This window comes from Phaseolus vulgaris, chromosome 8 (assembly GCF_000499845.2).
Source record: "Phaseolus vulgaris cultivar G19833 chromosome 8, P. vulgaris v2.0, whole genome shotgun sequence".
In the NCBI taxonomy this organism is placed as follows: Eukaryota; Viridiplantae; Streptophyta; class Magnoliopsida; order Fabales; family Fabaceae; genus Phaseolus; species Phaseolus vulgaris.
The window spans coordinates 53514385-53539650 of NC_023752.2; the positions used below are offsets into that span (position 1 = coordinate 53514385).

At 36.5% G+C, this 25266-nt stretch overlaps 3 protein-coding genes across 3 annotated transcripts; 1 reads left to right on the top strand and 2 right to left on the bottom strand.

The window, feature by feature from the left end:
• Positions 1-15643: 15643 nt before the first annotated feature.
• On the bottom strand, positions 15644-19388 carry LOC137824334 (PLASMODESMATA CALLOSE-BINDING PROTEIN 5-like). Its single transcript, XM_068629936.1, has 4 exons — positions 18791-19388; positions 17264-17767; positions 16251-16281; positions 15644-16096 (listed from the first exon to the last, which is right to left on the bottom strand). The coding sequence occupies exons 1-4, from the start codon at positions 18849-18851 to the stop codon at positions 15922-15924; spliced, it is 771 nt and encodes a 256-aa protein (XP_068486037.1). The 5' UTR covers positions 18852-19388; the 3' UTR covers positions 15644-15921.
• A 1321-nt stretch (positions 19389-20709) lies between these two features.
• LOC137824335 (pentatricopeptide repeat-containing protein At2g42920, chloroplastic) lies at positions 20710-22579 on the top strand. Its single transcript, XM_068629937.1, has one exon. It carries the CDS (start codon positions 20710-20712, stop codon positions 22285-22287), a length of 1578 nt encoding a protein of 525 aa, XP_068486038.1. The 3' UTR covers positions 22288-22579.
• Positions 22580-22874: 295 nt separating this feature from the next.
• Positions 22875-24028, bottom strand: LOC137824336 (AT-hook motif nuclear-localized protein 16). The gene has a single exon (XM_068629938.1). It carries the CDS (start codon positions 23848-23850, stop codon positions 23104-23106), a length of 747 nt encoding a protein of 248 aa, XP_068486039.1. The 5' UTR covers positions 23851-24028; the 3' UTR covers positions 22875-23103.
• Between the last annotated feature and the right edge of the window lie 1238 nt (positions 24029-25266).

The window sequence follows — 25266 nt, forward strand, 5'->3', positions numbered from 1 at the left end:
TTCATCATAAATCTGAATATTTTTATAATTTTTTCTGTCACTTTTTTGGGGTTTTGCTTGAAGGATGGTTCTTAATGGCGTACCTATGCGAACTAGGAAAGACAAGTAGTTTATTTATTAAATTTTGGTTACGCGATGTTCGATGGATTCAACTTTAGCAAAACGAGTGTTTTGAAAAATGGTAACTTTACGCGTTTTCGTTAAGTAAAAAGATACATACAAATAAAATAAATTAAAAAAATATAGATTTTTTAGGTGTTAAAGATATTTTATTTTAAAATAATGGATATTGTTTCTTAGGAAAATATAGAGAACTAGTGAAGGTTTTGTCCACTTCCTTTCTTCGGGCAGGTTGTTAAAGTTTCACTACGATTTTTCTGGTCTTCGAGATACTTTTTCGACTCTCGGTCTCTCAATTTCACGTAAATGCCAAATGGGGTAGGTATTTAAGATACTCTCACGCTCAAGTAAAGAGGATATTTGACACTCGAAAGTGTATAATAATAATGACGTACATTTCTTCTTGAGATGTGTGTTATTTATATTATTTTAATAGATTTGCCTTATTGAACTTTATTAGTCGTATTATCTAATTCTTAATGATAGTTTGGTTTCATTGACCTTAGTTTGAGCCTTAAAGGAATTAAGTGTGACTGTCTGTGAAGATATCAATCAACTCGATTAGAGAATAGAGAGACCGAATGATGGTAATAATCCATACCAGTACAAATATGTATATGTATTATTATATTAATTTTAAAGAATAAAATATAAAGTTGTTCCTTGCTTTAGAGTTTTGACTTCCAAACCAAAGTGTGGGGCATAATTTGGTTAATTCGATTTTACAGTCAACTCTTATACTTTATGATTCCATTTTGTCGGTTGAAAGTAGTTTGCCAAACCTTGCATGATAATGAGCTAAGAATTACAACTGTAGTGTTGTAATTAGGATTTAATATTTAAGATTAATAAATACTACATTTTAATTTATAACATAAAATGTAAGCTTTAAATATAAAAAAAAAATCATTTTAAGTTGTATATTTGCAGATTTTAAATTATGCAGAAAAATGGTACACACTATTGCTAATTAAGTTATTTCTCATGTAATTTAATCGCTTTTACGGAACAAAACGGCCTTTGTTTCATTATAATATAAATGTTAAATATTCATTAATATAACTATAAATGCATTTAACTATTGAACCAAATAATTTTTTTTTCTTTTTCTAAATTTAAATAAGATTAGTTTGATGCTCAACTATTTATGTTCATGAACTTTTTCATAAGCTAATAAATTCTTCCCTGTGGGTATACCAAATAACAAATGAGTGGTTTTTTTTCTAACTAGAATCAAATTAGAAATAAAGGATAAACTAAAATTTTAATATAAATTCACATGGTGACCACATTATTATCATAGTTATGATCGTACTTTCTCACACCCCAATGTGCAGTTAGTTTTAATACGACTACATGATTCAAGAAAAATAAATAAAAACCCATAAAGAGGAACTAGTGAAGATTATCAGAAGCATAATAGGAGATAATATTTTTTTTCTCTTTTTGTTATTTCAATAACTCATAGATCATAAGATTTGTTTAATTTATTTTCACTTATAATAGCAGTTTAGGTTGTAATGGAGCAAAGAGAGTTCAACCAAGAGGATAATAGTTAAAAAGCACATGAAAAAACATGATTTCCCAAAGAGTACGGAAATTATAATGGAATTCCAAATTTAAAATTTGAAAATTTCTTTTTTATTTAAATTTAATTTCAGAGCATTTATGACTATGTATTGTCCTTTTCTCTTTTTGTAAGGCATTCTAGATTTCATCATATATGGATACTGTTTATCAAATTCCCATCACCTAAAACATTAACATAATTATCATTTAAAACATTAAAAAAAATCAATATCAATGATTGGAGATGACCTAAATCAAAATATTTAATGTATATTCTTACCTTGAAGATATAAAAAACGATAATTTTATATTTAATTGACATAAACTAAATATAAAAAGCAATGAACACAAAAATAAAATTTTAGAAACAAAATTTCAAAAATTGATTTTCTCTAATTTCTTCTTCCATTTAAATTACATATATTTTATTTACACTAAAAAGAAAGTGTGTGTGTGTGTGAGTAAGGTGGTGGTAGATGGTACTACCACTGTATGGATGAAATTGGGCCAACATGAACCGGGCCATGCCCTTCCATCAAACCATTAAATGTCTATATTCATAGGCATAGGCCAACACTGCACTGCTAATTTCTTTTGCTTCATTTATTTATATCACTGTTCATGAAATTGCCCTTTAATTAGTCTCCTCCAATGCAACCACCACCACCACCTGCAACACATTACCTAATCCATTCCTATGTAACAAAATTATGTTAGTGCCTTATGAGGGTAACATCTTCATTAAAGAGTCATAATATTAAGATCCTAATCTATGTATTTTATTGGAATATGTTGACATCACATACAAAATAAAACGCAAAATTTTAAATAAATTTCTGAATCATATAATTAAAAAAATCCTAAAATTGATGTGACAATTGTTTTAAAGACACTTACAAGAAAAGTCATTAAGAATGTTAAAATATTTTTTTATCAATATTCATTATTAATAAGTTGATGAATATTAAAAAATATTATTAATAAGTTGATGAGTATTATAAAAATATATTAAAAAATATAAATGAGTTGAAAAATTGTAGGTATCTACAAAGTCGTAAGATTATGTATGGGATTGACGTCGACCGAGTATCAGAAAATAAGTAAGAAAGTTAGTAACTTGATGATAGAGATTGGATATTAAAATATATGTTTCAGTCTTTTAAGATTGAGTTAGACAAATCCACAACCAAAATATTTTAATTAAAATTAAAAAATAACAAAAAAAAACACCTAAAAATAGTGTGCTACTATTGATAATTAAGCAAAGGTTTGGAGACATTAATAAAGGGCCCTAGTATGCTATGAATAAAGTTATTTTGAAGCGCATGAATGAATCCCTAAAATAAGAGAATATTCATAAACTGCAAAAGTCTCATCATACCACCCCTGTCTAAATCTTGCCCATATATATGTAGTACGATGCTCTCTAAATTTGTTCATCCATTATTATAACAGCGTTTACTTACATATTATGCTAAGTTCCGTTGATGTTACTCACTAATTGTACAGATAATTAAAATAGAAAACGTGGTGTGAATTTTTTTTTAATCAAGAAAGAATAAATAAAATAAAATGAGGTATTTTAGGAATGTCTCAATCTTTATACAAGTAATTTCAACACAAATTTTTTATCATTCGACCAACTGGAGATCCAACAAACATTACAACACATTAACATACCATAATAATATACAATAGCATATCAATATGCAATTACATCAACCCTCTAAAAGAATACATTATCAAGATAAGACACAAAAGTCCAACAACTAATATCAGTCTTTGCCAACAAACCGAAGTAAACCAAACACTCAAGCGCTCCCATCAAATCGATCCTGCGATAAGGATATAGAAGCCAAAAAACCTGCACAAAACACATCACGTCTTCCAAATCTGGAAAAAATCGTTAAACAATAATCACTAAATATCAGTCTCTTAAATATCTCATATAACATAAATGTTCCAAACACCAATCCGAGTAGGATAAATCAATCACTCTCTCCTTTACCGTAACTCAAGACCAAAATTATCAGATCGACTCTACCAAAAAGAAATAAAAGCCAAGAAAGCATGCACAACACACACCACAACTTTCAAACCTGGACAAAATGTTAAACATAAATCACTAAACATCAATCTCTCAAATATTTCATACAACAAAGGGTTATCAATCTAAATAAAAGAAATCAGTCAATCTTTCATTTACCGTAATCCAATATCAAGTCTTCCTTTCTACACACTAAAAACCTCAATTAGATCTGATCCTGCCTATTGACCAGAACGCAAGAGCCTTGCCTCGTCAAAGGTATCTTCCTCTGGATCGGCTTTGCACCGTGCTAGCTTCCGTCCTTCACCTTGATTCACCTCAAGAGCCTGCAAAAGACAGAACGGCGCCGCTGCGGCCGATCGCGCTCCGACGCTCAAGTCAGTGACTGAACCACCAAAATACTAAGAGAAAAACTAAGAACTCCAGGAACCGTGCAATGTTCTCTCTCAGCGTACTCTAGTTCTCACAAGCGTAAAGAAGTATTCTAAAACGCGCGTACCTCAGAAGTTCGTTAGAATCCCTTATATACCTGTGCACTTTCTCTCTCCTGACAGTTACACATCTGAACACGTGGCTCGCATCCAGCTGTACACGTGTCACCATCTAGAGCATCCTCTGCTTGAGCGTCACTTCTTACTCTTCAGGTTGTTCGACTAAGTTACCCATGCAGGGAGTAACTCGGTGTATAGCTGCCTTGGAGCGCGATCTCTTCTGTGTGGCGAGTACGGGCGTCATCATACACACCTTCCCTGTGGTCTCGCCGGCCGCCATCATGATCTGCTTCACTTGCTTCATCGTGCATGTCCGGGTAAGCTGTTCCCCGGCCTCAACCCCTGGCTAGCTAGGGAATGACCATTTGACAACTTCATCCTTCACTTCGAAAGCCTTGAACAAGCTTTCCTGATCTTTCGACGATGTCCTCCTCTCGGCGATCTCTGATCGCTTTGTCTCTTGGGTTCACATCCGGCGACTACGACACAAACTTGGTGACCGCCGGTTTAGGCATGCTAGAGATCGGGGCACGCCAACTTAACGATTGGCGACTACACGAGCCCCCCGACTTCCTTCCCCTCTGTCAGCCAGGTGTCCCGTTCAACACGCCTACATTATCGCTTGCTGCCACGTCATCACTTCCGACTACCTGGGCGGTACACAAGCCCCCCAGTCTTAAGCGAAGACTTGTCCAACGAAAAGACTAAGAGGTCACATCACTGTCGATCTACATGGCGCTGGCACGAAATTCCAAACGTTCGTACCCTCTGCTTTTCTGACGCTCCACCAAACCCCTTTTTCCAATCGCTCGACACGTGGCTTCATCAACGGTCATCTTCAGCTGTCGTTTGCGCTTCCAAAAACGTTTGAAAAACCCTTAAACCCTTTCATTTCCACTGTTTCATCATCTCTCTGCATTCTCAAACGCTCTGAGTTTTCTCTGCGAACCCACGACGCTCCTCAACTCTCTCAATCTCCAACTCCCTTCAACGCTCATCTGATCATCAAAAGGTACCTATTTTACTTCTTCTGTTGATATTTGCTGCATTTTAACCGATTCGCATCATCCATTATCTGCCTGGTGCATACGTTGTGGGTTGTTTTCTCCTTTTCTTCCCTCTCGTAACTTAGGGCTTCGTCTTCCATTACGTTCGTCCCAACGAACTCCCGTTCGTTCGTTTTCCTTTCTTCGTCCTTAATCGAGTCGTTCTCTGTAACCTTTGTTCATCCTTTTCCCTTTTCCTTTGCAGTTCCTGCGATGGCTCATACAAAGTCCACCGCGAATCCCCCTTCTTCGTCGCGAAACCCTCCACCCCAAGCGCGCAGGGTTGCTCCTGGGGCAAATCCTCTACCAGCGCGTGACCCAACACGAGCATCTGGCGCTCCTTCTTCCCAAGCTGAGAGGCCTGCAACTTCTCACGCCAACCCTGCTCAGGCAACTCCGCCAGTCGCCAGAGGTGCCCCCCTACCTCCAAAAGACTAAAAGGAACTCTACCCTTGGGCCTCCTCAGCTTTGTTGAAAGAAACCTCTTCCATAAACACGAAGTTGGGCGTGCACCGACTAATGAAAGGGGACCAATCCGAGCTCTCATTCCATAAGGAGCATGACAGCAAAATGGTCGTGCTGCCTTGCCTCCCGGGTGAGCCGATCTACGCCGACGATAAAGCAAACAACGACGAGCAGTTCTGCTTCCCCTACGCGACGTTCTTCAAGAAGGTGAAGCTCCGACTTCCCTTCACTCGCTTCGAGAGGGAGCTGTTAACCGAGCTAGATATCGCCCCCACCTAGCTTCATCCCAATAGCTGGGCGTTCGTAAGGGCGTTCCAGATCATGTGCGCACACTTGAGACTGCCAGCTTCGGTTGACGTTTTCCTCTTCCTCTTCGAAGCTAAGAATCCGGGAGACCGCCTCTGGATTAGCCTGAACGGGATTGCTGGGAGGTCAATCCTCTCCATCTTCCAGCAATCTTACAAAGATTGGAAAGGAAAATTCGTGAAGGTGTGCGCCAACGACCAAGATCCTTCCCTGCTCGACGGCTTCCCCTTGTACTGGGTACACAAGGGGAACAAAGACACCAAAGAAAGCTTTAGGAGGCCCAAAAGTCCCGACACCATGGGCAAGCTAGACAAAGATCTATGCCTTTTCTGGAAGAAAGTAGCAGCCGCCAACATCACCTTCCCCACCTCCTCAATAATCTCCTTCGAGTTCTTCGAGGGCCAACTTGAAGCTCATATAGGTTAGCCTTTACCTCGACTTAGGTTTTCGTTGGGTGTTGGGACTGATTTCGTATCTCTGTTATCTACCATTGGACGTCCTGTTCGTTGCGTACTGGTCTTGGTTTTTAATTCATGTGCCACTTGTTTGCATTATTCGCACATATACTCGTATATTTTGTCTTTGCTTTTGTGCTTACTCGTCTATTTTTACCCTGTGCAGACCTCATGTTGGGCAAAGGCAGACTAGCTGATCTGAGGGCGATCGCCCGAACTCATAAGTTGGCGACGGGTTCCCAAACCGTGCCCAACTCGGTGGTGGAGATCGCCGATGCCCAGGGCAAATCTCCTCCTCAAGGTCCAGCTCCTCCAGAGACACTGCCCGCCCCTCAATGAAAAAAACTCGTCTTGAGGAAGCCAAAAAGGAAAACCCCTCAAGTGGTTCAAGAGGATGAGGATGATGAGGCGACTGAGGACGACCTCGTCACCAAAAGAACAAGGGTGGCACCCTCTTCACCACCCGCTCTTCCAACACCAATACCGCCCTCTCCCCCAGCTCCAACACCGTCAGTCCAAGCAACACCCTTGGCGGTCGCGCTCCCTGTGGTTGAAGGCAACGAGCCTAACTTTATAGAGAACCCTCCAAGCGCCTCCACGCCGTTCGTATCTGTTGGAGAGGGTCCTCCTTCAACCACTTCTATTGCTGGGGCCGCACCAGGTGGAGATGAAGGTGCTCACAACTCGCCGATACTTATAACCGAATCTCCCACTTCTCCACCACGCCAGGAAGCCCCCCTCGCTCTACCAACTCAAGAGGGTGGTGGTGAAAGTCAGCACCAGGCTCCTTCAGCACCTCCACCAACAACAGCTGCCAATCTTCCCCCCTCGATCGAAGAGGTCTGGGGGCCCTTCACAGCTAAACTAAAGATGATGGCAGAGGACCTTCACTCAATCATAACAAAGGCTGTGAAGAGCTCGAACAAGAGGCTTCAGGACGAGATCTCAACGCTCCAGGAGGAGAATCAGCTGATAAGGATTGAGGCAGAAAAACTTCCTTGCAATCTGATGATGACAGAAATTGATCACTCAAGGCTGGAGGACACCATGAGTGTTGAGCTGAGGGGCGCACGCAAGGAGGCCTCCAATCTGCGCCAGAAACTGCACCTCCTAGCTCAAGAGAAAATCGAGCTGGTGAGTAAGCTGGTTCCCTATAGGCTCAAGGTGGCCAACTTGGAGGCATCAATGAAAGCAGATGCAGCCAAGGTGGAGAACCTTAAAAAAAAGTTGGCTGATCGGGAGGTCTTCCTCGAAAAGGTCGAGAAGGAGAGGGACGACGCCATGGCTGAGCTCGCCAAGGCTCAAGAGGAAAACAAGAAAACTGCTGTAGAGCTGGCCCAGGCGCGGGACGAAGGCAAAAAGGTTGTTGAAGACCTTGCTCAAGCTCGCGAAAAAACTGAAGAACTGAAGAAACGAGCTGACGAATTGAAGCAACAAACCGAAGAGTTTGAGCAAAGCTCCGCCCAAGTCCTTGCCGCCAGGTTCGACGCCGCCCTGGAGCAAATCGCTTGCCAGTACCCCGAGCTCGACATCTCCATGGTGTCAATCTGCAACGAAGTGGTGGATGGGAAGATTGTGCCTTCTGAAGATTAATCGCTTCCCTCCATCACTTATTTCTGTTTGCACGATATTTACTTGTAATTTTCCTTCTTTTGTATTCGAACTGGTACAACTTCTTCCGTTCTTACACCTCGTCTTTCTGTTTACTTCGCTTTTTTTTTTTTTTTTTTTTTTTTAACCTTCATCTGCTTTCTCCCTCGCTGTATGGTTGATCAACTTATCTTGTAGAACTCACTTTAAACAAATTAACTTAGCGATCTTATATCAACTCATCAACTGTTAACTCAGTGAAAATTCGAGCAACTTATTATTCTTCAAGCGATGACATTTAATATAACTTGCAAACTTAAGGCAATTAGCTACTTACTAGGCAACATGTTTTAACTTAAACTGGTATTCCAATACAGTTTACCTGATTTTCCTGGCAAGGTTAGCCCTGACTCCTGTCATCGCCTGGAATTCTTCTGATCGCCATAGGGTTCTGGCGATGTAAGCTTCCTTTGCCTTCATAACTTGGCTATTGTTCCCTCGTTTCGGGGGTAGAGGCGCCTTTCGGATCCTGCTCTACCTCCCTGAGTTTCAGAACAAAAAGCCGGATAGCGAGGTGTTCTCTTTGAACCTACCTTAGCTATCCTTTAAACTTCTTCCACCCTTCACACCATACCTAAACTCGTTCAAGACGAGAAGGATTTTATCTTGCCTGAACTCGCTCGACGGCGAGGAGGACTTTATCTGGTGCCTCAACTTGCCCGGGGTGTACATCTCCTTCTCCCTGGATGCACTGAGGACCTTTTCTCTTTCTCGCCTGCACTCGCTCGGCGGCGAGGAGGTCTTTATCTTGCCTGAACTCGCTCGACGGCGAGAAGGACTTTATCTGGTGCCTCAACTTGCCCGGGGTGTACATCTCCTCCCCCCCGGATGCACTGAGGACCTTTTCTCTTTCTCGCCTCAAAACGCGCGAGAGCGTTGAGGTCTTTAATCATTGCTGGTGCCTCCGATCGTCAAAAGACGATGAAGACTTTAAAACTTTAACTGTGCCGCCAATCGCTGAAAAACGATGGGGACTTTAAAACTTTAACTGTGCCGCCAATCGCCAAAAAACGATGGGGACTTTAAAACTTTAACTGAGAGCATGCACTTTTTCTACAAGCTTTCAACACAAACATGTATGCAAACTCAAAACTTAAGCTTGAAAACTCTTCTTTTATTGGGTGGCCTCATTAAAAACCCTCCTTAGGGAAAAAAGAGTGCCTCCTTTAAACTGTTTTAACAGAAAGCTTGCAAATCTTTTCATGTTCGTTTCTACTTACAAAGCTTTAACTGTAATATAACTTGAGGTGTGTGGCGTTCCAAGTGCGAGGAATCGCCCCTCCTTCCAATGTCTCTAGGCGGTAGGCGTCGTTCCCGAGCGCCTCGGTTATTCTGAACGGTCCTATCCACTTAGGCGATAACTTGTTTTCCATCTCGTACTGGTGGGCCTTCCTCATCATCAGGTCGCCCTCTTTAAACTGCCTTGTCATCACCTTCGAGTTGTATCTTCGTTCAATCCTCCTTTTCACTGCCTCGGCCTTTACTCTCGCCTCCTCCCTGACCTCTTCCAACAAATCCAGATTCAACCTTCTTTCTTCATTCAAGTGTTTCGCTACAAAGTGCTGGAATCTCGGCGAGCTCTCCTGGATTTCCACTGGAATCATTGTGTCGCATCCATAGACCAAGCTAAATGGGGTCTCGTGGGTTCTTGACTGCTCGGTGGTGTGGTACGCCCAGACTATGCGGGGTACCTCCTCAGCCCACGATCCCTTGGCTTTCTCTAGCCTTCTCTTCAAACCTCTTAGCAACACCCGATTGGCGGACTCTACTTGGCCGTTTGTCTGAGGGTGCTCGACGGATGCAAACACCTGCTGAATTCCCACCTCTTCGCACAGCTTCTTCAGTAGGTGACTTGCAAACTGAGTCCCATTGTCTGACACCAGGCGCTTAGGCACACCAAACCGGCACACGATGTTCTTCCATACAAAGCTCTTGATCTTGTGTGCGGTGATCTGGGCTACTGGTTCTGCTTCGATCCATTTGGTGAAATATTCAATCGCCACCACCAAGTACTTCATCTGCCTGATCGCCAATGGGAAAGGTCCCAGGATCTCAATTCCCACGTATGAAACGGCCAAGGGCTGTAAATCGACTTTAACTCTTCTGGAGGCGCTTTGTGCCAATCGGCATGCTGCTGACATTGCTTGCAACACTGTGCATACTTCTTGCAGTCCTCCCTCATTGTTGGCCAGTAGTAACTTGCACGGAGAGTTCTTGCAGCCAGAGCTCGACCCTCGACGTGACTTCCACATATCCCTTCATGGAGCTCGGCCATAATTCTTGTACATTTTTCTCCGTGCACACATTCCAGGAGTGGGTGTGTGAACCCAAACCTATACAACTCGCCATCAATCATTGTGAACTTGCTGGATTTCTTCTTTATCTTCCTAGCCTCCGTTGGATCCAGCGGGAGAAGGCCATCTGCCAGGCAGCGCTGGTACTGGGTTATCCACGTGTCTGGCTCATGCGTGGCACAGACTTGCGTCATGTTCACCCTCTCCCCCCGACATGCTCTTATTCTCGGCGATCTCAAGGTTTCCTGAGTCAAGGACCTGTGACTCCTCGCCGCTTTCTCCGTCGAATTGCTTATCTGAAGAACCAAGTGGTCTGCCACAAATGTTCTAGGCGTCTTCAGAGTTTCTTGGATCACCGTCCTCTGCCTACCCCCCTTGCCCGAACTGGCGAGCTTAGCTAGCAAGTCAGCTCGGGCATTCTGCTCTCTGGGCACATGCACCACTTCAAACGAGACAAAGGAACCCTTCAACTCCTGCACATACTCCAAGTAAGCCGCCATTTGTGGATCCTTGGCCTGGAACTCGCCTGTTACTTGTCCCGTGACTAATAACGAGTCACTCTTAGCCATCAGCACCCTAGCTCCCATCTCCTTGGCCAGCAAGATTCAGGAGATCAACGCCTCATACTCTGCCTGATTGTTGTTGGCTTTGAAGGCAAACCTCAGGGACTGTTCTATCAGCACGCCGTTGGAATCACTTCCGACTACCTGGGCGGTACAAGATCAACACAATCATTCTTAAAAATCACCCTATTTCTATAATTTCAAATTTCACCTATAATACCTGTCCAAATCACTCTTGTGCGTGGGATAACATATTATGGGTGGTCCGATAACGGTCCGATAACGGATGGCCTGATAAGGCCACCAAACACTCGATATGATATGCTTTAAATGACTATGATACCATATTATAAAATGAACTTTAAGCCTAACTCAGCCCCATAAAATCGGCTCATGAGGTTGAGGTTTGCACCCGCTTGTATACAATGAAATGTCATAATCTCTAATGGATGTGGGATCTTAAACGAAATTCAATTTTCAAAAAGTTGCATTATATTTACATAGATAGGAAAAAAAATTTATTTAGGTCAGAATTCACTTTTCAGAAAGTTGCATTATATTTACCTAGATAACAAGATTTTCTATTTAGCTTAGAATTCAGTTTTCAGAAAGTTGATTTCTTACTTTGGATTACTTGATTTGGTATATAAACCTAAATCCTAAAAAGTTGAATTCTTATTTTGGATTAATTGATTTGGTATCTAAACCCTAAATCTTAAAATAAGTTAGAATTCGATTTTTGGGAATCCAATTTTGAGTTTTTTTTTTTTACATTTTAATTTATTAAATAGTAGGAAGGGAAATTTTTTGGAGAAAAATTATAAGAGTATTTTAATTGAAAAAAAAGTGTTTGGAAGAAGTATTAAAATTAAATTTAAAAATAAAAATAAATTTAAATTATATTTATTAAGTGTGTAGAATTAAATTATTTAGAGAAGTAAAAATTAGGTAAAAAATATTTATATATATAATAGATAAAATTTTAAACAAGAGAAATTTTATGAAAAAAATAAAGGATTGTAAGAAAAGTTGAAATGTACGTGAGATAATTAAATTTATTGAGTGGTGAAAAAAATATACTAATTTTGAAAAATAGGTGTGTGTGACATAAATTTAGATGAATAATCTTTTTTATAAACACTAAAAATTTTATTAAATAATAACTAATTTAAGAGAAAAATAAAAAATAACTACTATTATTTATCAAAAATTTATTTGTATCTAAATTATTTTATATTTTTAATAATATTTATAACTAGTTTCTAATTTAGTATTTAATTAGCTATCAAGATACCAATTATTTTAGATTCTAATTAAGTAACTAAAATCTTGTAACTAAGACATCAATTTAAAATTTTTATTAATAATAAAAACTATTTTAAATATTAATAATTTTTATAATTTTTAAATAATATTTAATTTAGTCAATATAATAATTAATTATTTATTCTCTTTAAAATTAATTTCTTTTTAATAACTTTTTAGTAAAGTAATGAATTAAAGTGCACATATTTTTAAGAAATATAATTTGAAAAAATATGTAAATATGTAAAAAGAATAACTAAAAGAAAGAAATACATGTGAAAATATTGAATTTTTTCAAAAAAAAAATCAATAAATAAAAACTAAGTTTAGAGAAAAATAATAATTAATCATTATATTAATTAAATTATATATTATTTTATAACTTAAAAAAATATTAATATTTGAGTTAATTTTATAATTAATAAATTACTTATTAATTATAAAAACTACTTTATGTAGTAATTTTCTTAGTCTCTAAAATAAATATTTAATTTAATTAATATAATAATTAATTATTTTTATACTTAAAATTTGTTACGTACGATGAATTACAACAAGTATTTATAAAACGAAAATTAAAAACGTATAGAAATAATTTTTTCAAGTAATTTTTTTTAAGGAACTTGATTAAATGCTCATCAATTTATGAAGGTAAATATAATTGACATTTGTATGATAAATAAATTAAAAATTAGGTTGAAAAATGTATTACCTTACGATTTAGTTTACTTATATTAATAATTTGTTTATATAATTTTTTTCAAAGAAGTAAAGTATAATAAATAAGAAAATATTTGAAGAATTAATTATAAAAATAATACACGTAATTAGATAAAAATAAATAAAATTAAAATTAAACAGATAAACAATTAGTAAAATATAAATACTTTAGTGTTGTGATGATCGATATATTTCTATAATTTTTTTCAAAATATCCCCCTTCATATTATTTAATAAATCAGAACGAAAAAAATTTAAAAAACCAGTTCAAATTTCAGTTCTCCAAAAACAAAATTCCTACTGATTTTTTGGTGTCGGATCAGTTAATCTAAGATCAGAATTCGAATTTTCAACAACCAAACCTAAATAAAAAATTGTATACCATATAAATGAAAAAAAAAAATCCATGTTATGGTAGAAAAAATATCTAATTATGATGATAGATGAGAAGAATATATGTTATGGTAGAAAAAAATTCTAATTATGATGATAAATGAGTGATAGTAACGGCTAGTTCTTGTGGAGACACGTTTGATGGTGACTGATTTTGACAGTAGCTGTATTTTATTGAATACTTTTTCATGATAAATCCAAAATTATTTTTGATTTCACGACCTAGTTACTTACTCAATCCACAGGGTTCTCACCCGTGTGATGTTATTTAAAAAACAAAAGGTAAAGTGATCTTTTCGTATCTGAATAATGATTTGAAAGCATTCTCTTTAGAGCAATATAATTATTAGAAAAAATATATTTTTATAATTGTGTAGTAGAGGTGCTGGGCAGTATGCGGAAGAAGGTGTTGTCCGCGTGCGGAGGTGAAGGATGATTGCGGAGTTGGAGGCAACTGTTTGCTTGTCCACGAAGAAGAGAAGCCGTTTGACGGCGATGCAAGGGTGTGAGGGTGGATCAGAGGTTTTGTGTGGAGAGATGAGAGCTCAAGGAACGGTGTCGGCAACAATGGAGAGCTTAATAGCGACGATTATGGAGTTGCGAGCGATGCAGAAGAGAGAAGAGAGTGAGCGCAAGGGAGAAAAAAAGTGAGTGCGAGCATGGATTTTAAGGGTTTTTAATTATATTTAGTTTTATAACGACAATTCATTAGAGTAATCGTTGTTATCTCAAATTCTATTATTAACGACACTTCAGTGTATTAATTGTTGTTAATTGTGTTTAACTTTATTTTTAACTACAGATGAAAAAAATGTTTGTATTTTAAAAACTTTGATATTTTTTCCTTTATAATAAAGTTAAAGATAAATTTATAATTTCATAATATTAGCTGAAGATTACATGTCAACTATATAATATATACTTGAAATAATTTCTCCCTTAATTTTATGATAATGAAGTTTAAACTTATTTTTCAATATAGTAACAAAATATCCATTCCATACTTAAAATATATATACTTAACCGGAGAAGGTTGTTTTGGACATCCTACATACCAATTTACAAAATATATAAGTGGAAACAATATTTATCTTAAAATTATTTTTGTAAAAAATAAATAAATTTAAGTCAACTCTTAATATTATTACTTATGTCTCAAGTAGATTAAAATATATATTTTATTTTTTCCTGGAAACTATTGTTCAAATTGAATAACCCTTTGTCATCAAAGATAATTAAAAACATCTTTGATTAAAAACAACAATTTTTCCCCCTATATTTTGTTAAAACCGTAAAATATTTATTTTTATTTTTATTTTGAGAGAGGTAAAATTTAATTTCGAAATATAAAAGAAAGGGACAATAAAATTATTTGGCGGCAAAAAAAGTGAGGCCCAACTGATAATTCTGAAGTCCACTCCATTTTAAAACAATTGTTATTTAAATTTAGCCAGGACGTGAATTATCACACACAGTGAATATTTATAATAACTATTTTTAAATTTACAACAGTGATAATAAATACATTTAACTTAGCTTCTTATACTTATTTACACTCTAAAACATGATTTAATTTTTAAAAAAATCCTCTGCAAATGACAGATGGTGATTGACATGTGTTTCTAGAAGGTGGTGGAGGTCATTACTGGTGAAGGTAAAGAGGGTTGTTGGTTGTTTTGTGTAGTGACTGAAAAAAGTTAACCACTGCAGTGGTTGGAATATGGCATGACACTGTTTATCCTCTTCCTTCTCTGCATGCAGTTTAATATGTGTGGGAATTTACCAAACTCATCATCCACCAAATCAATTTCAATTATTGTCATGGCTACAAAAGTTGTATGCCAGAAACGCAATGAGTATGGGGACCTATGCCTTGTAGGATATCAGTACATGGCATGTGAACCAATCGCACCCTCCACTATACACACTCTTTTGTAATGCTAACATTCATCTCAATCACTGAGTTAGATTTAAATCCATCTGTGTACAACTATAGTGTAAAGTTGTGTAAAAACAATGCTATTGAAGTTGTCTAAAATTTTCTATCCTAGTGATATATAATATATAGGTAATCATTACTCTTTGCTTTTCAAGTTTCTAATTTAAGTGTAAAGTAAAACATACCAGAAAACATGTTTGTCTTTGACTCTGTCACTGTATATGTTAGACTTTTGAGTTTTAGACAGCAAAACTGATTCTGATCTATATGATTAAACAGATAATGCAACTTCAAAGCTATGTTATTTTCTTAAAAGTTCTAACAATTCAACAGAGAAATGTGAACAACACAGAAAACTAAATAAAAAAGTATGTACAGTAATGTATGTCTCTACAACTGTCCATCATCTTAATTTGCCTTTTCTCTGTACCATGTTTTTCTACCATTTATGTGCTGTTGATGGTCATGCGGCTACTATTTGCTTTTTGTGTTTCCAAAAAAGCCTGTAAAAGGGCAAAATTTGTTTGCTCAGAGCAGTACATCCAACTCTCAACCATTTTAGAGATAATTTATTTCCAAAGATGAAATTATCCACAGAATGACACAAATATCTGCAAAGCTATTTAATGTGTCAGGTGATGCAGCAGAGGGAGAGGGGTTTGTGGGCACTGGCACTGAACCAAAAACGTTTGCACCGTTTGAGTTTGTTGTGTTCAACACTGATGTACTAGTACTGCAGTTTTAGACACCGAGTTAGTAGCTATATGATAATATTTTCTCTTCCAATTGCTGCAACATAATAACAAAATGAAACCATATATCTGCAGACTATAGAAAACAAAATAAATGAAAGTATGTATAATTATATATGGGCAAGGAAGGGCCACCTAGTGAATGGATATTGGCATGCCCCAGTACCTGCAAAACAAGTAAATGCATTCATCAAATGTTCTCAACAACCAAATATTGCTGAGGTTTATAGCGTGTTGTGCGCTGGAAACAAAACAAAAATATACATCAAATTTAAATGTACATGATTTGTGCAGTAGTAGATGAAGGTGTTGAAAGTTGGACATGTGAGAGGTGGGAGTGATTATTACAAATTTATAATAGGCTAAATATGACCTAAAATAATCATTTTTCCTAAACAATGAGTTCATGTATTTTGTCCAAAGCATGATGTTACTTCATTTTGAATTCACAATTATCAGTATTCTACCGGTTGTGATAAACAGCAATAGTTAGATATTTGTGACAGTACATAAAGGATGCTTTGAAGATGCTGCTTCCAAAAAAGTTGAAAAAAAGTTTGACTTTTGCATCACTCAAATGGTTTTAGCTCATGCATCCCCAACCCCAACTCACAGTCTACAGTCCATTCAAATCATGAACAGGGATGTGTCTGATTACCAACCCAGGTGACCCTACAATCCTACATGTCTGTGAATCAATTATGCAAACACTTCTACTACTAATTTTCTGCTCTCCTTTTCTTTTATAATACTATCATTTACTAGTAAAGTTCACCTTTTAATGTTGAGCTTCAATTACAATTTTTTTTCCGACTTTTTCACAAATTATTTTTTATACACAATTAATATGTATTGTTTCATACAAATTTCTAGTGTGACATGGTATAATATATTAAAGTGGAACTTTATCAGTGTTATCTCAACTTTTAGGCGTTACCTAAATTTTACAATTAAAATAATAAGGTTAAATTTGTGAACCTTTTTACAAATATGGCAAAGCTGAAAAAAAGGAAATAAAATATATTTAAGGCTAATTTTTATTTCAATTTTTAATTTACCCAACAATTTGACGACTTGTTTTAAAATTAAAATGCCTGTAACATGGTTGAAAAAAGTTACAAGGAGAGTCATAGCAGCAAAAGCCTTACTTGGGTTAGTGCTAATGATGACAGCAGTTCCACCAAAATTGCAGCTATTTGGGACAGGATTCTTTTGATAGTACTTATTGAAGGCATAAGAAGCATGATCTCTGATGGAATTTGGGTTGTAGCAGCTTCCACCAGGTTGAATTGCTGAGCAATCAGCACCACCATAGCCACAGGCATAGTCCAATGCAACTTGCAAGGTAGTTTGTGAGGCAGTTGGGCCAGCAATACACCAGCTTGCACCTGAAGACAATGGGGAATTCATGGTGGTGGGAGTGGTAAAAGGGAATGTGGAGGCTGGAGAGAGAGTGTCTGGATTGGAATTGGGATTGAGGAATGGGGATGTTGAATTGGTGGGGGTGGTGGGAATTAAGTTGGGAATGGTTGGAATGGGAGTGGTAATATCCCTTTGGACTGTAGAAATTGACTCAGTTAATTGTTGTTTCCCTTGGTCATGTCCTAGTACATTCACATGTCCAGTTACTTCCTTCACTGTCCTACTTGAACCTGTGTTTGAAATGACAATGGAGTTACTTTTGTTCTGTCCTACTTTGTCTAAAGCATGTGAAGAATCAAATATAGATATGAAATCAGTTTAAGCCTTTTCTGTTTCAGTTTCAAAAAGGGTAAAAAAAAGTATAGCTGTATTCAAATTTTGCCTACAAGAATATTGCATTTATTTATCCTGTATGCAAAACAAAATCTGTTATGCTATTCATTAGAAAAGTTGTGAAAATTTTGATTCAAACAGTCTAGTGGTTATATTTAGGACCTTAAATCTCTCTATTATTTCAAAAGGCAACCACTTGAAATAGGGCATGTAGATGGCAGTTAAGGACAGGTAGGGTATCCTATGTAGAGAGAGACATAGAAGTCAAAGCAGTTGGGCCCTTTGTATCTTTCCAAGAAACGGTGAAACGGGAGAAAGGTTGGATGCAACTGTCCTATGTGAAACCCCAGAAAAATGAGCAAGAAAAGGACTTGTTTAAATTTTTCTATGGTGTGCGTGCTCTATAATTGCTGGAACAAGTATTTAATGGAATAATACAAGAGACAATATTTTGATCCAGGGAAATTATTATCCATAAAAAAGTTGAAAACTAAATTGGGAAACTATATTCCAACAGAAAGAAGCCAGGATGGAGTAACCAAGGAAAAAAAGTGATTTGCACCAAATCAGTGAACATGTATATCCTTACTGATACTAGTTGAACTGAAAAACTAGAAGAGAATAAAGCAATTGAAATGTCAAACTTGAGAGAAGGCAAAGCGTTTTGTGGTTTCAGAATTCAAAAAATGTTCAAGGGGTCCAAAAGAATATCAGTTAAAGAGAAAAACACAGAATATGTGCAAAAGATAAAGAATAAGCAATTGAAAAACAGAATGAAAATGAGAGGCAAAGACAGTGAGAGTTAAGAAACAGTATCTTAAACCAGAAGCAACTGAGCTACATTTTCGAATAGTAGAGCTAAAACCAAAATGAGAGAGAAGATAAAAGAACTATAGAACGAACCAGAGAAAGGGGATTACCTGAACAGAGGAATAGACACACTAGGAGAGATATAGCAAAGTAAAACACACTCCTTTCCATGTTTGATTTTACTATTCAGCTTCTTCTTTAGCACCTGCTCATCAATGTAGTTTTCCGGTTACAGTAGTTGTTCCTTCGAATCAATGAAGAGAAAGGAAGATATGATGAAAGGTGGTGAATGGTCTATAGAAGAAAAAAAGGGAAGATGTTTGTTCTGTGGGCTAATCATGCAACTAAAAGTATATATACTAGTGGTGAAAGAGTATGTGTGGTTGTTAGAGACAAAGGAGAGGATTTAAGAAATAACAGATGGGGTGTGGTGAGTGAGAGTGTTGGAGGGTTCAAGCCAAGAGAAGAAGCAAAAAGATGGGGAAGAAGATTATTACTGCCATTTGATTGTACTGTCAGCTTTTTTTTCATAATTTTGTGCTTTAACTGATTACATATTTGTTGTAAAGAAGGGTAGCCATGATGTTGCAGTCCAACCAATGTCCCATGTTTGTCCATCACCCCAAAAGTCTAACTTTCTTCAAGTGAAAACTAATTGTGTCCGAGTCACTGAATTCCCACTCTAAATTACTTGCATCATGTCAAGATTATTTGGAATATTTGCTAATTTTAGCATTTATTGTTACTTCATTCCATTACAGATTGTGTAATAAATTTTGTTCAGACATAAAGCTGCTATAAAAAAACACTACTTTACTAGAGTGTCAAAGAAAAATCTAATTTTTTAATATATCATTTTGATAGGCTAAAAGAGAAACAAAAGAGGAAGAGAGGAATAGATACTGAATTTATCACAACTAGTATAAACATCCAAAAGCCTCACACAAGTAATATAAGGCTCTGATGCATACTTTTGTAGAAAAGTGATATATTGGCAATTTATATCAATCTACAATCCCAATTTTTTCTAAAATTTCAATTTTTATATGAAATCGATAAAAATATCTTATATTATAAATCACAAATTGTGTACTGAAATATTACTTTTGTATGAGATTATAATATGGAGAAGTTTATAGGCGTTCATGTGGGTGTGGACCATGTGATAATCAGCAAGTGGATAGACACCAATATGATTTGACACAATGGCCTAAAGTTACCATGGAGAAAGCCCTACGCCGCCAGAGTTTTTGTTCACACAGCATCGCCAACCAGAGTTTGTTAAGCTACTTTAACACAAATTGTGGCATTAAATTGAGTTGCACTGTTAAAGTTAGTTGAAGTGACATGAACAACATATGTTTAACCTGCACAACTCTGTTAGAATATAGAGTGAAACCTTTCTAACAGTTAGTTACTTGTGTATTTGGTTGTACAATGTTCTTACTCAATAATCAATAAGGTTGTTTAATGTTGTTTCAAAACAAATTTTCACGGAAGATTAGATATGTTTTTAACTCTTGTATACAAGAAAATATTGGTTTTTAACCTTTCTAATGGAAGGAATTAATCTCTGAGAGATGTCTACATTTTAATGTTTAACAGCACCTTAAATAGGTTTATTTATTTGAAAGAAAATACATATAGAAAATATAAATATTTACTTGGATATCTATAAACACAGTGAATTGAACAATTATTCTGGTGTATCTCTAGTTAACCCAAAAGAAACATTTTGTTATGAATCTTGATAAAATTTGAGTACATATACTATGATGGAGTCCTCTCAGATATTTCTCATGTTCTTCTGACACGGTGTCTCAGTAACGGTAATATTAGAATGTCTTAGCATTTTTTTTCTCAATTTTTATTATAATTGATACATTTTGATGGTTAATTATGAGTAGTTAAATACATAATCTTTTTGTAGAAATTAAGTTGTGTACTGATAAACATTGGTCCGTGAGATTCCTCGTGGTCGTCGTCGTCATCATCATCATCTTCTGTTTCACAGTTTGGTGACCACACAATGCCAATTCTCTGTTCTGCACTTCCTCCATCATCATCACCCTCCATAGCAAACTTCATCTCTGACCACCCATGCCTTACCATGCTCCAAAACCAATGCACCAACATGAAAGACCTCCAAAAGATTCATCCCCACATCATCAAAACTGGCCTTGCTCTTGACCACATTGCCGCTAGCCGTGTTCTCACTTTCTGTGCCTCTTCATCTGGGGACATCAACTATGCTTACTTGGTCTTCACCGGGATTCCAAACCCAAATCTTTATTGTTGGAACACAATCATCAGAGGCTTCTCTCGGAGCTCAACCCCTCAGTTTGCAATTTCTCTTTTTGTTGATATGTTGTATTCTGCTGTTGAGCCCCAACGGCTCACTTACCCTTCTGTTTTCAAGGCTTATGCTCAATTGGGTGCTGGCCATGATGGAGCTCAGCTTCATGGGAGGGTTGTAAAATTGGGTCTTGAAAAAGACCAGTTTATTAGTAATACCATCTTGTACATGTATGCTAATAGTGGGCTAATGAGTGAGGCTAGAAGAGTGTTTGATGAACCATTGGAACTTGATGTGGTAGCTTGCAATTCAATGATTATGGGGCTTGCTAAGTGTGGGGAAGTTGATAAATCTAGGCGGCTGTTTGATAACATGCCCACAAGAACAGCAGTTTCTTGGAATTCTATGATTAGTGGATATGTTAGGAATGGGAGGCTAACGGAGGGATTGGAGCTTTTCCGCAAGATGCAGGAAGAAGGGGTTGAGCCTAGTGAATTTACAATGGTGAGCTTGTTAAGTGCTTGTGCCCATTTAGGAGCACTTCAACATGGGGAATGGGTTCATGATTATATAAAAAGGGGTAATTTTAAGTTGAATGTCATTGTTCTCACGGCAATAATTGACATGTATTGCAAGTGTGGATCTATTGAAAAGGCTGTTGAAGTGTTTGCGGCATCACCCACAAGAGGATTACCATGTTGGAACTCCATCATAATAGGACTAGCCTTGAATGGTCACGAGAGAGAAGCAATTGAGTACTTCTCTAAGCTTGAATCCTCAAATATAAAGCCAGACTGTGTAAGTTTCATTGGTGTTTTAACTGCTTGCAAATATTTAGGAGCAGTAAGAGAAGCAAGGGACTATTTTGCCCTCATGATGGATAAGTATGAGATTGAGCCATCAATAAAACACTACACTTGCTTGGTTGAAGTGCTAGGTCACGCTGCGCTCCTTGAAGAAGCAGAAGAAGTAATAAAGGGTATGTCCATAGAGGCAGATTTTATCATATGGGGATCTTTGCTCTCATCTTGTAGGAAGCATGGGAATGTAGAAATTGCAAAAAGAGCTGCACAAAGAGTTTTTGAGTTAAATCCGAGGGAAGCCAGTGGCTATTTACTTATGTCCAATGTTCAGGCTGCATCCAACCAATTTGAAGAGGCTTTGGAGCACAGAATTTTGATGAAGGAAAGATTGGTAGAGAAGGAACCAGGATGCAGTTCAATAGAACTACATGGAGAGGTTCATGAGTTCTTGGCAGGGGGGAGGCTACACCCTAAAGATCGAGAAATTTACTCTTTACTGAATGACTGACTCCGGTTTTGCACTTCAAGATTGAACATCTCCAAAGTGATGAAATTGTGAAATTTAAAAGCCAAGCTGTGTGTAAGGAAATAGCTTTGATACAGAGAAGAGTTACAATACAATATATGAGGATCTCACAATCCAACCGAATATCCAATTTGCTTGTCTATACCCTGGGATTTATAGTTTGATCAGGGGAAAAAGTGCCTATATTTTGATTATTGTTATTCTATGCCTTCCCAAAATTATTCCAGTCATGTTTTGGTAATTTAATTAGAATACTGGTTTATTTTTTTTATCAGCAATTAGAATACTGGTATCTGTTAATACTTGTACAAATTTGAATCTAGGTCTGTCTGCAGCGCTGACCTAAGCATAAGTTGATCCAAATCCTTATTTTAGGTTTCCAGAAAAAAAAGAAAGTTATTCAGTGTTAATGCTTGTTCAACTTTTACTGTTAGGTGGTTTAGTCTAGTGGCACCTAAAGTATACAAGTCTAGCAGGTTAGGTTCACACCCCATCACCAATGAAAAACTTGTGTGGTTCATGCATGTTTTGCTTTGAAGTTGTGACACCAAATTCAGCAGTAAATAGTATTAACTCTGAAAAGTAGATCTTATTATATTGAAAATCATAACACTCATTGATTTGCTAAAATAATTGTTAATACAGTAGAATAAGCATGAAGAATTAAGCATATCATCTTGTTTAGCAGCGTCAACCTTAGAAGACCCCTTGCTTGTACAAGAACCTGGAGACATAATAGCTACACTAAACTGCATTGTATGGATGTAAGACAACAACTAACCAAGAGTGAGCTAAGTTTCATGTTTTTGACAAGTTCCGCCCTGGTGCCCAGGAGTATATCTCTGGGGGCATTGTACCATTCATGAGCAGGTTCTGTGGCATTGCATACAAGTCAGAGATATCAAGATGGTGGGTGCGTCCATTTTGGTAATGCTGATTCTGCATTGCAGCAGCAAGTTCATCATCTTCCAAAGGCAGACGATCGAAAGTAGCATGCATGAATGATGCAGCCATGATTACAAGAGGGCCCGAAGCAATCAAAGCACCAACCACTGCACCTCCCACAACTTGCCCTTGAGCACCAGCCAAGTAAATTGTGAGGCCTGTGATCCCTGGAGGGGCTGGTGGGGGAAGGATTGATCCCAGCAGTGACAGAATCTCAAACCTACCATGAAGGGTCACAATGGCACCAGATGAGCCTGGCTGGCGCAGTGTTACATTTGTTACACACCCTGTCCCATTGAGTATGTAAAGGCCACGTTGCTTTCTCCTTGCAAAGTTCAACAAACTTTCATTCACATCACACCCTGAACTCACTTCCATGGCATGAGCCTTCAGTGCATTAGCACTATCTCTGGTCACAATTATGGGTGGCTTAGGCTTGTTTTTGGACCCTGCTGGCCTTCCACGTGGCCTCCTTAAGGTGTCCCCCTCTGCTGCAGAAGAAACAGGTGAAACTGCTTTTGGGACTTTCGGAGTTATTATAGTAACATCAATGCTAGACATGTTTGAGTTCTCCTTCTCCTGTTCTTGCTTTCTATCCATTTCACCAAACAGATCACTCTTTGAGGCAAATGTTGTGCAACAAACAGGAAATCGCTCTCTTCTGCTTCATACAAAAGCTTAAGTAGTTGAATTATGAGAATAAATTTTATAGGACCCCAAAAGAATGATTGTTTTTTAGGATGGAGTTAAGTAATACCAACCAACCAAAAATTGTTGTTTTATGCATCATTCTGCCTAATTCTGACTAACTTGGCTCATGTCAATTGCCTTCCCTAACAGATATCTCATGCCATATAATTATTACACTCTACTTCCCAATCCCACCCACCCACATCCCTCTGCTTTTTCTTCTTCAAACTCTCTGCACTTTTTCTATGTTAAGTACCACAACACTACAATCATATATCCCTACCATTGCATTGGATAGTTATAAGTTGTAAGATTAGTTTATAAGATTACAAATTTTGATAAGATTATTAGTTCAGGTAACTTGTAAATATAAAAAACAACAACCGAACTATTTAAATAATAGTTTATATCAAAATTAGTTGTTCGATGCAAAGTGTTATTTTGAAAGAAGATTTTGTATTTTGATTTTCTACTAGCCAAATTCCGTAAGAACGAGTTTCATTGTTTTGTTTTGAATGTAGAATCCTATAATATAGAGAAAGATAAAATGTGAAAAAAATGGAGTGTTTAAATGTGTGAATTTTTTTAAAGTGACTTCTCAAAAAAATTAAATTAAATTATTTCACCACATTAACCATAATGCTGACAACCTTATTTATTTTCGCATGATCATCGGTCTATCACGTTAGCATTCAATTAATGAAGCTAAACTATTTACGATAAAATATGTAGAAGTTTAAAATTTGAAAGTGCAATATGAAAAAATACTTGAATAACAAATTTTAATAAAATCAATAAAGATGAGAAATTCTAAAAAAAAAAATGAGATTAAGAATAATTTAATTTTTTTTTTAATTTTTCAATAATTTTTTTTAGAATAAAATTATGATAAAATTTTGTAAAATCTTGCTTAATCAGAGTTTTCTATAGGTGGATTTAATTGAAGATTCTTTTAAAGGTGAACTTATTACCAGAAGCTTACACTAAGAGAGTTTTATGTAGAAAAACTTTATAGAATATTTTGTAGGTAAATATTCATTTAATTTTCAGTACTTTAGTCTAAACTCACCATTAAATAGCTCACAAGTTTAAAAGGAAAATTTTACTTATTTTTCTTTTCAGACCTTTTCAGCCAAGCTACTCCTTCCTATTAAGAATGTAACATGATGTTTTTTTTATTTATTTCTGATATAAAATTTAAATAACTTTAAAGAACATGTTTTAATTATATTTCGTATTTAATTATATTTCATTTAGATTTAAACATTTATTTTATATTTAACATAAATAAATAAATGTTAAAACAAATAAAAGTATGGAATGTCA

Excerpts from the sequence above, each read along its gene's own strand:
- LOC137824335 (XM_068629937.1), top strand. The coding sequence starts at position 20,710 with ATGCCAATTCTCTGTTCTGCACTTCCTCCATCATCATCACCCTCCATA.
- LOC137824336 (XM_068629938.1), bottom strand. The coding sequence starts at position 23,850 with ATGGATAGAAAGCAAGAACAGGAGAAGGAGAACTCAAACATGTCTAGC.
- LOC137824334 (XM_068629936.1), bottom strand. The coding sequence starts at position 18,851 with ATGGAAAGGAGTGTGTTTTACTTTGCTATATCTCTCCTAGTGTGTCTA. Across the intron at positions 17,768-18,790 it reads GTGTCTATTCCTCTGTTCAG|GTTCAAGTAGGACAGTGAAG; the intron begins GTAATCCCCTTT and ends TTTCAAACACAG. Across the intron at positions 16,282-17,263 it reads CATCATTAGCACTAACCCAA|GTACTGGGGCATGCCAATAT; the intron begins GTAAGGCTTTTG and ends CTTGTTTTGCAG.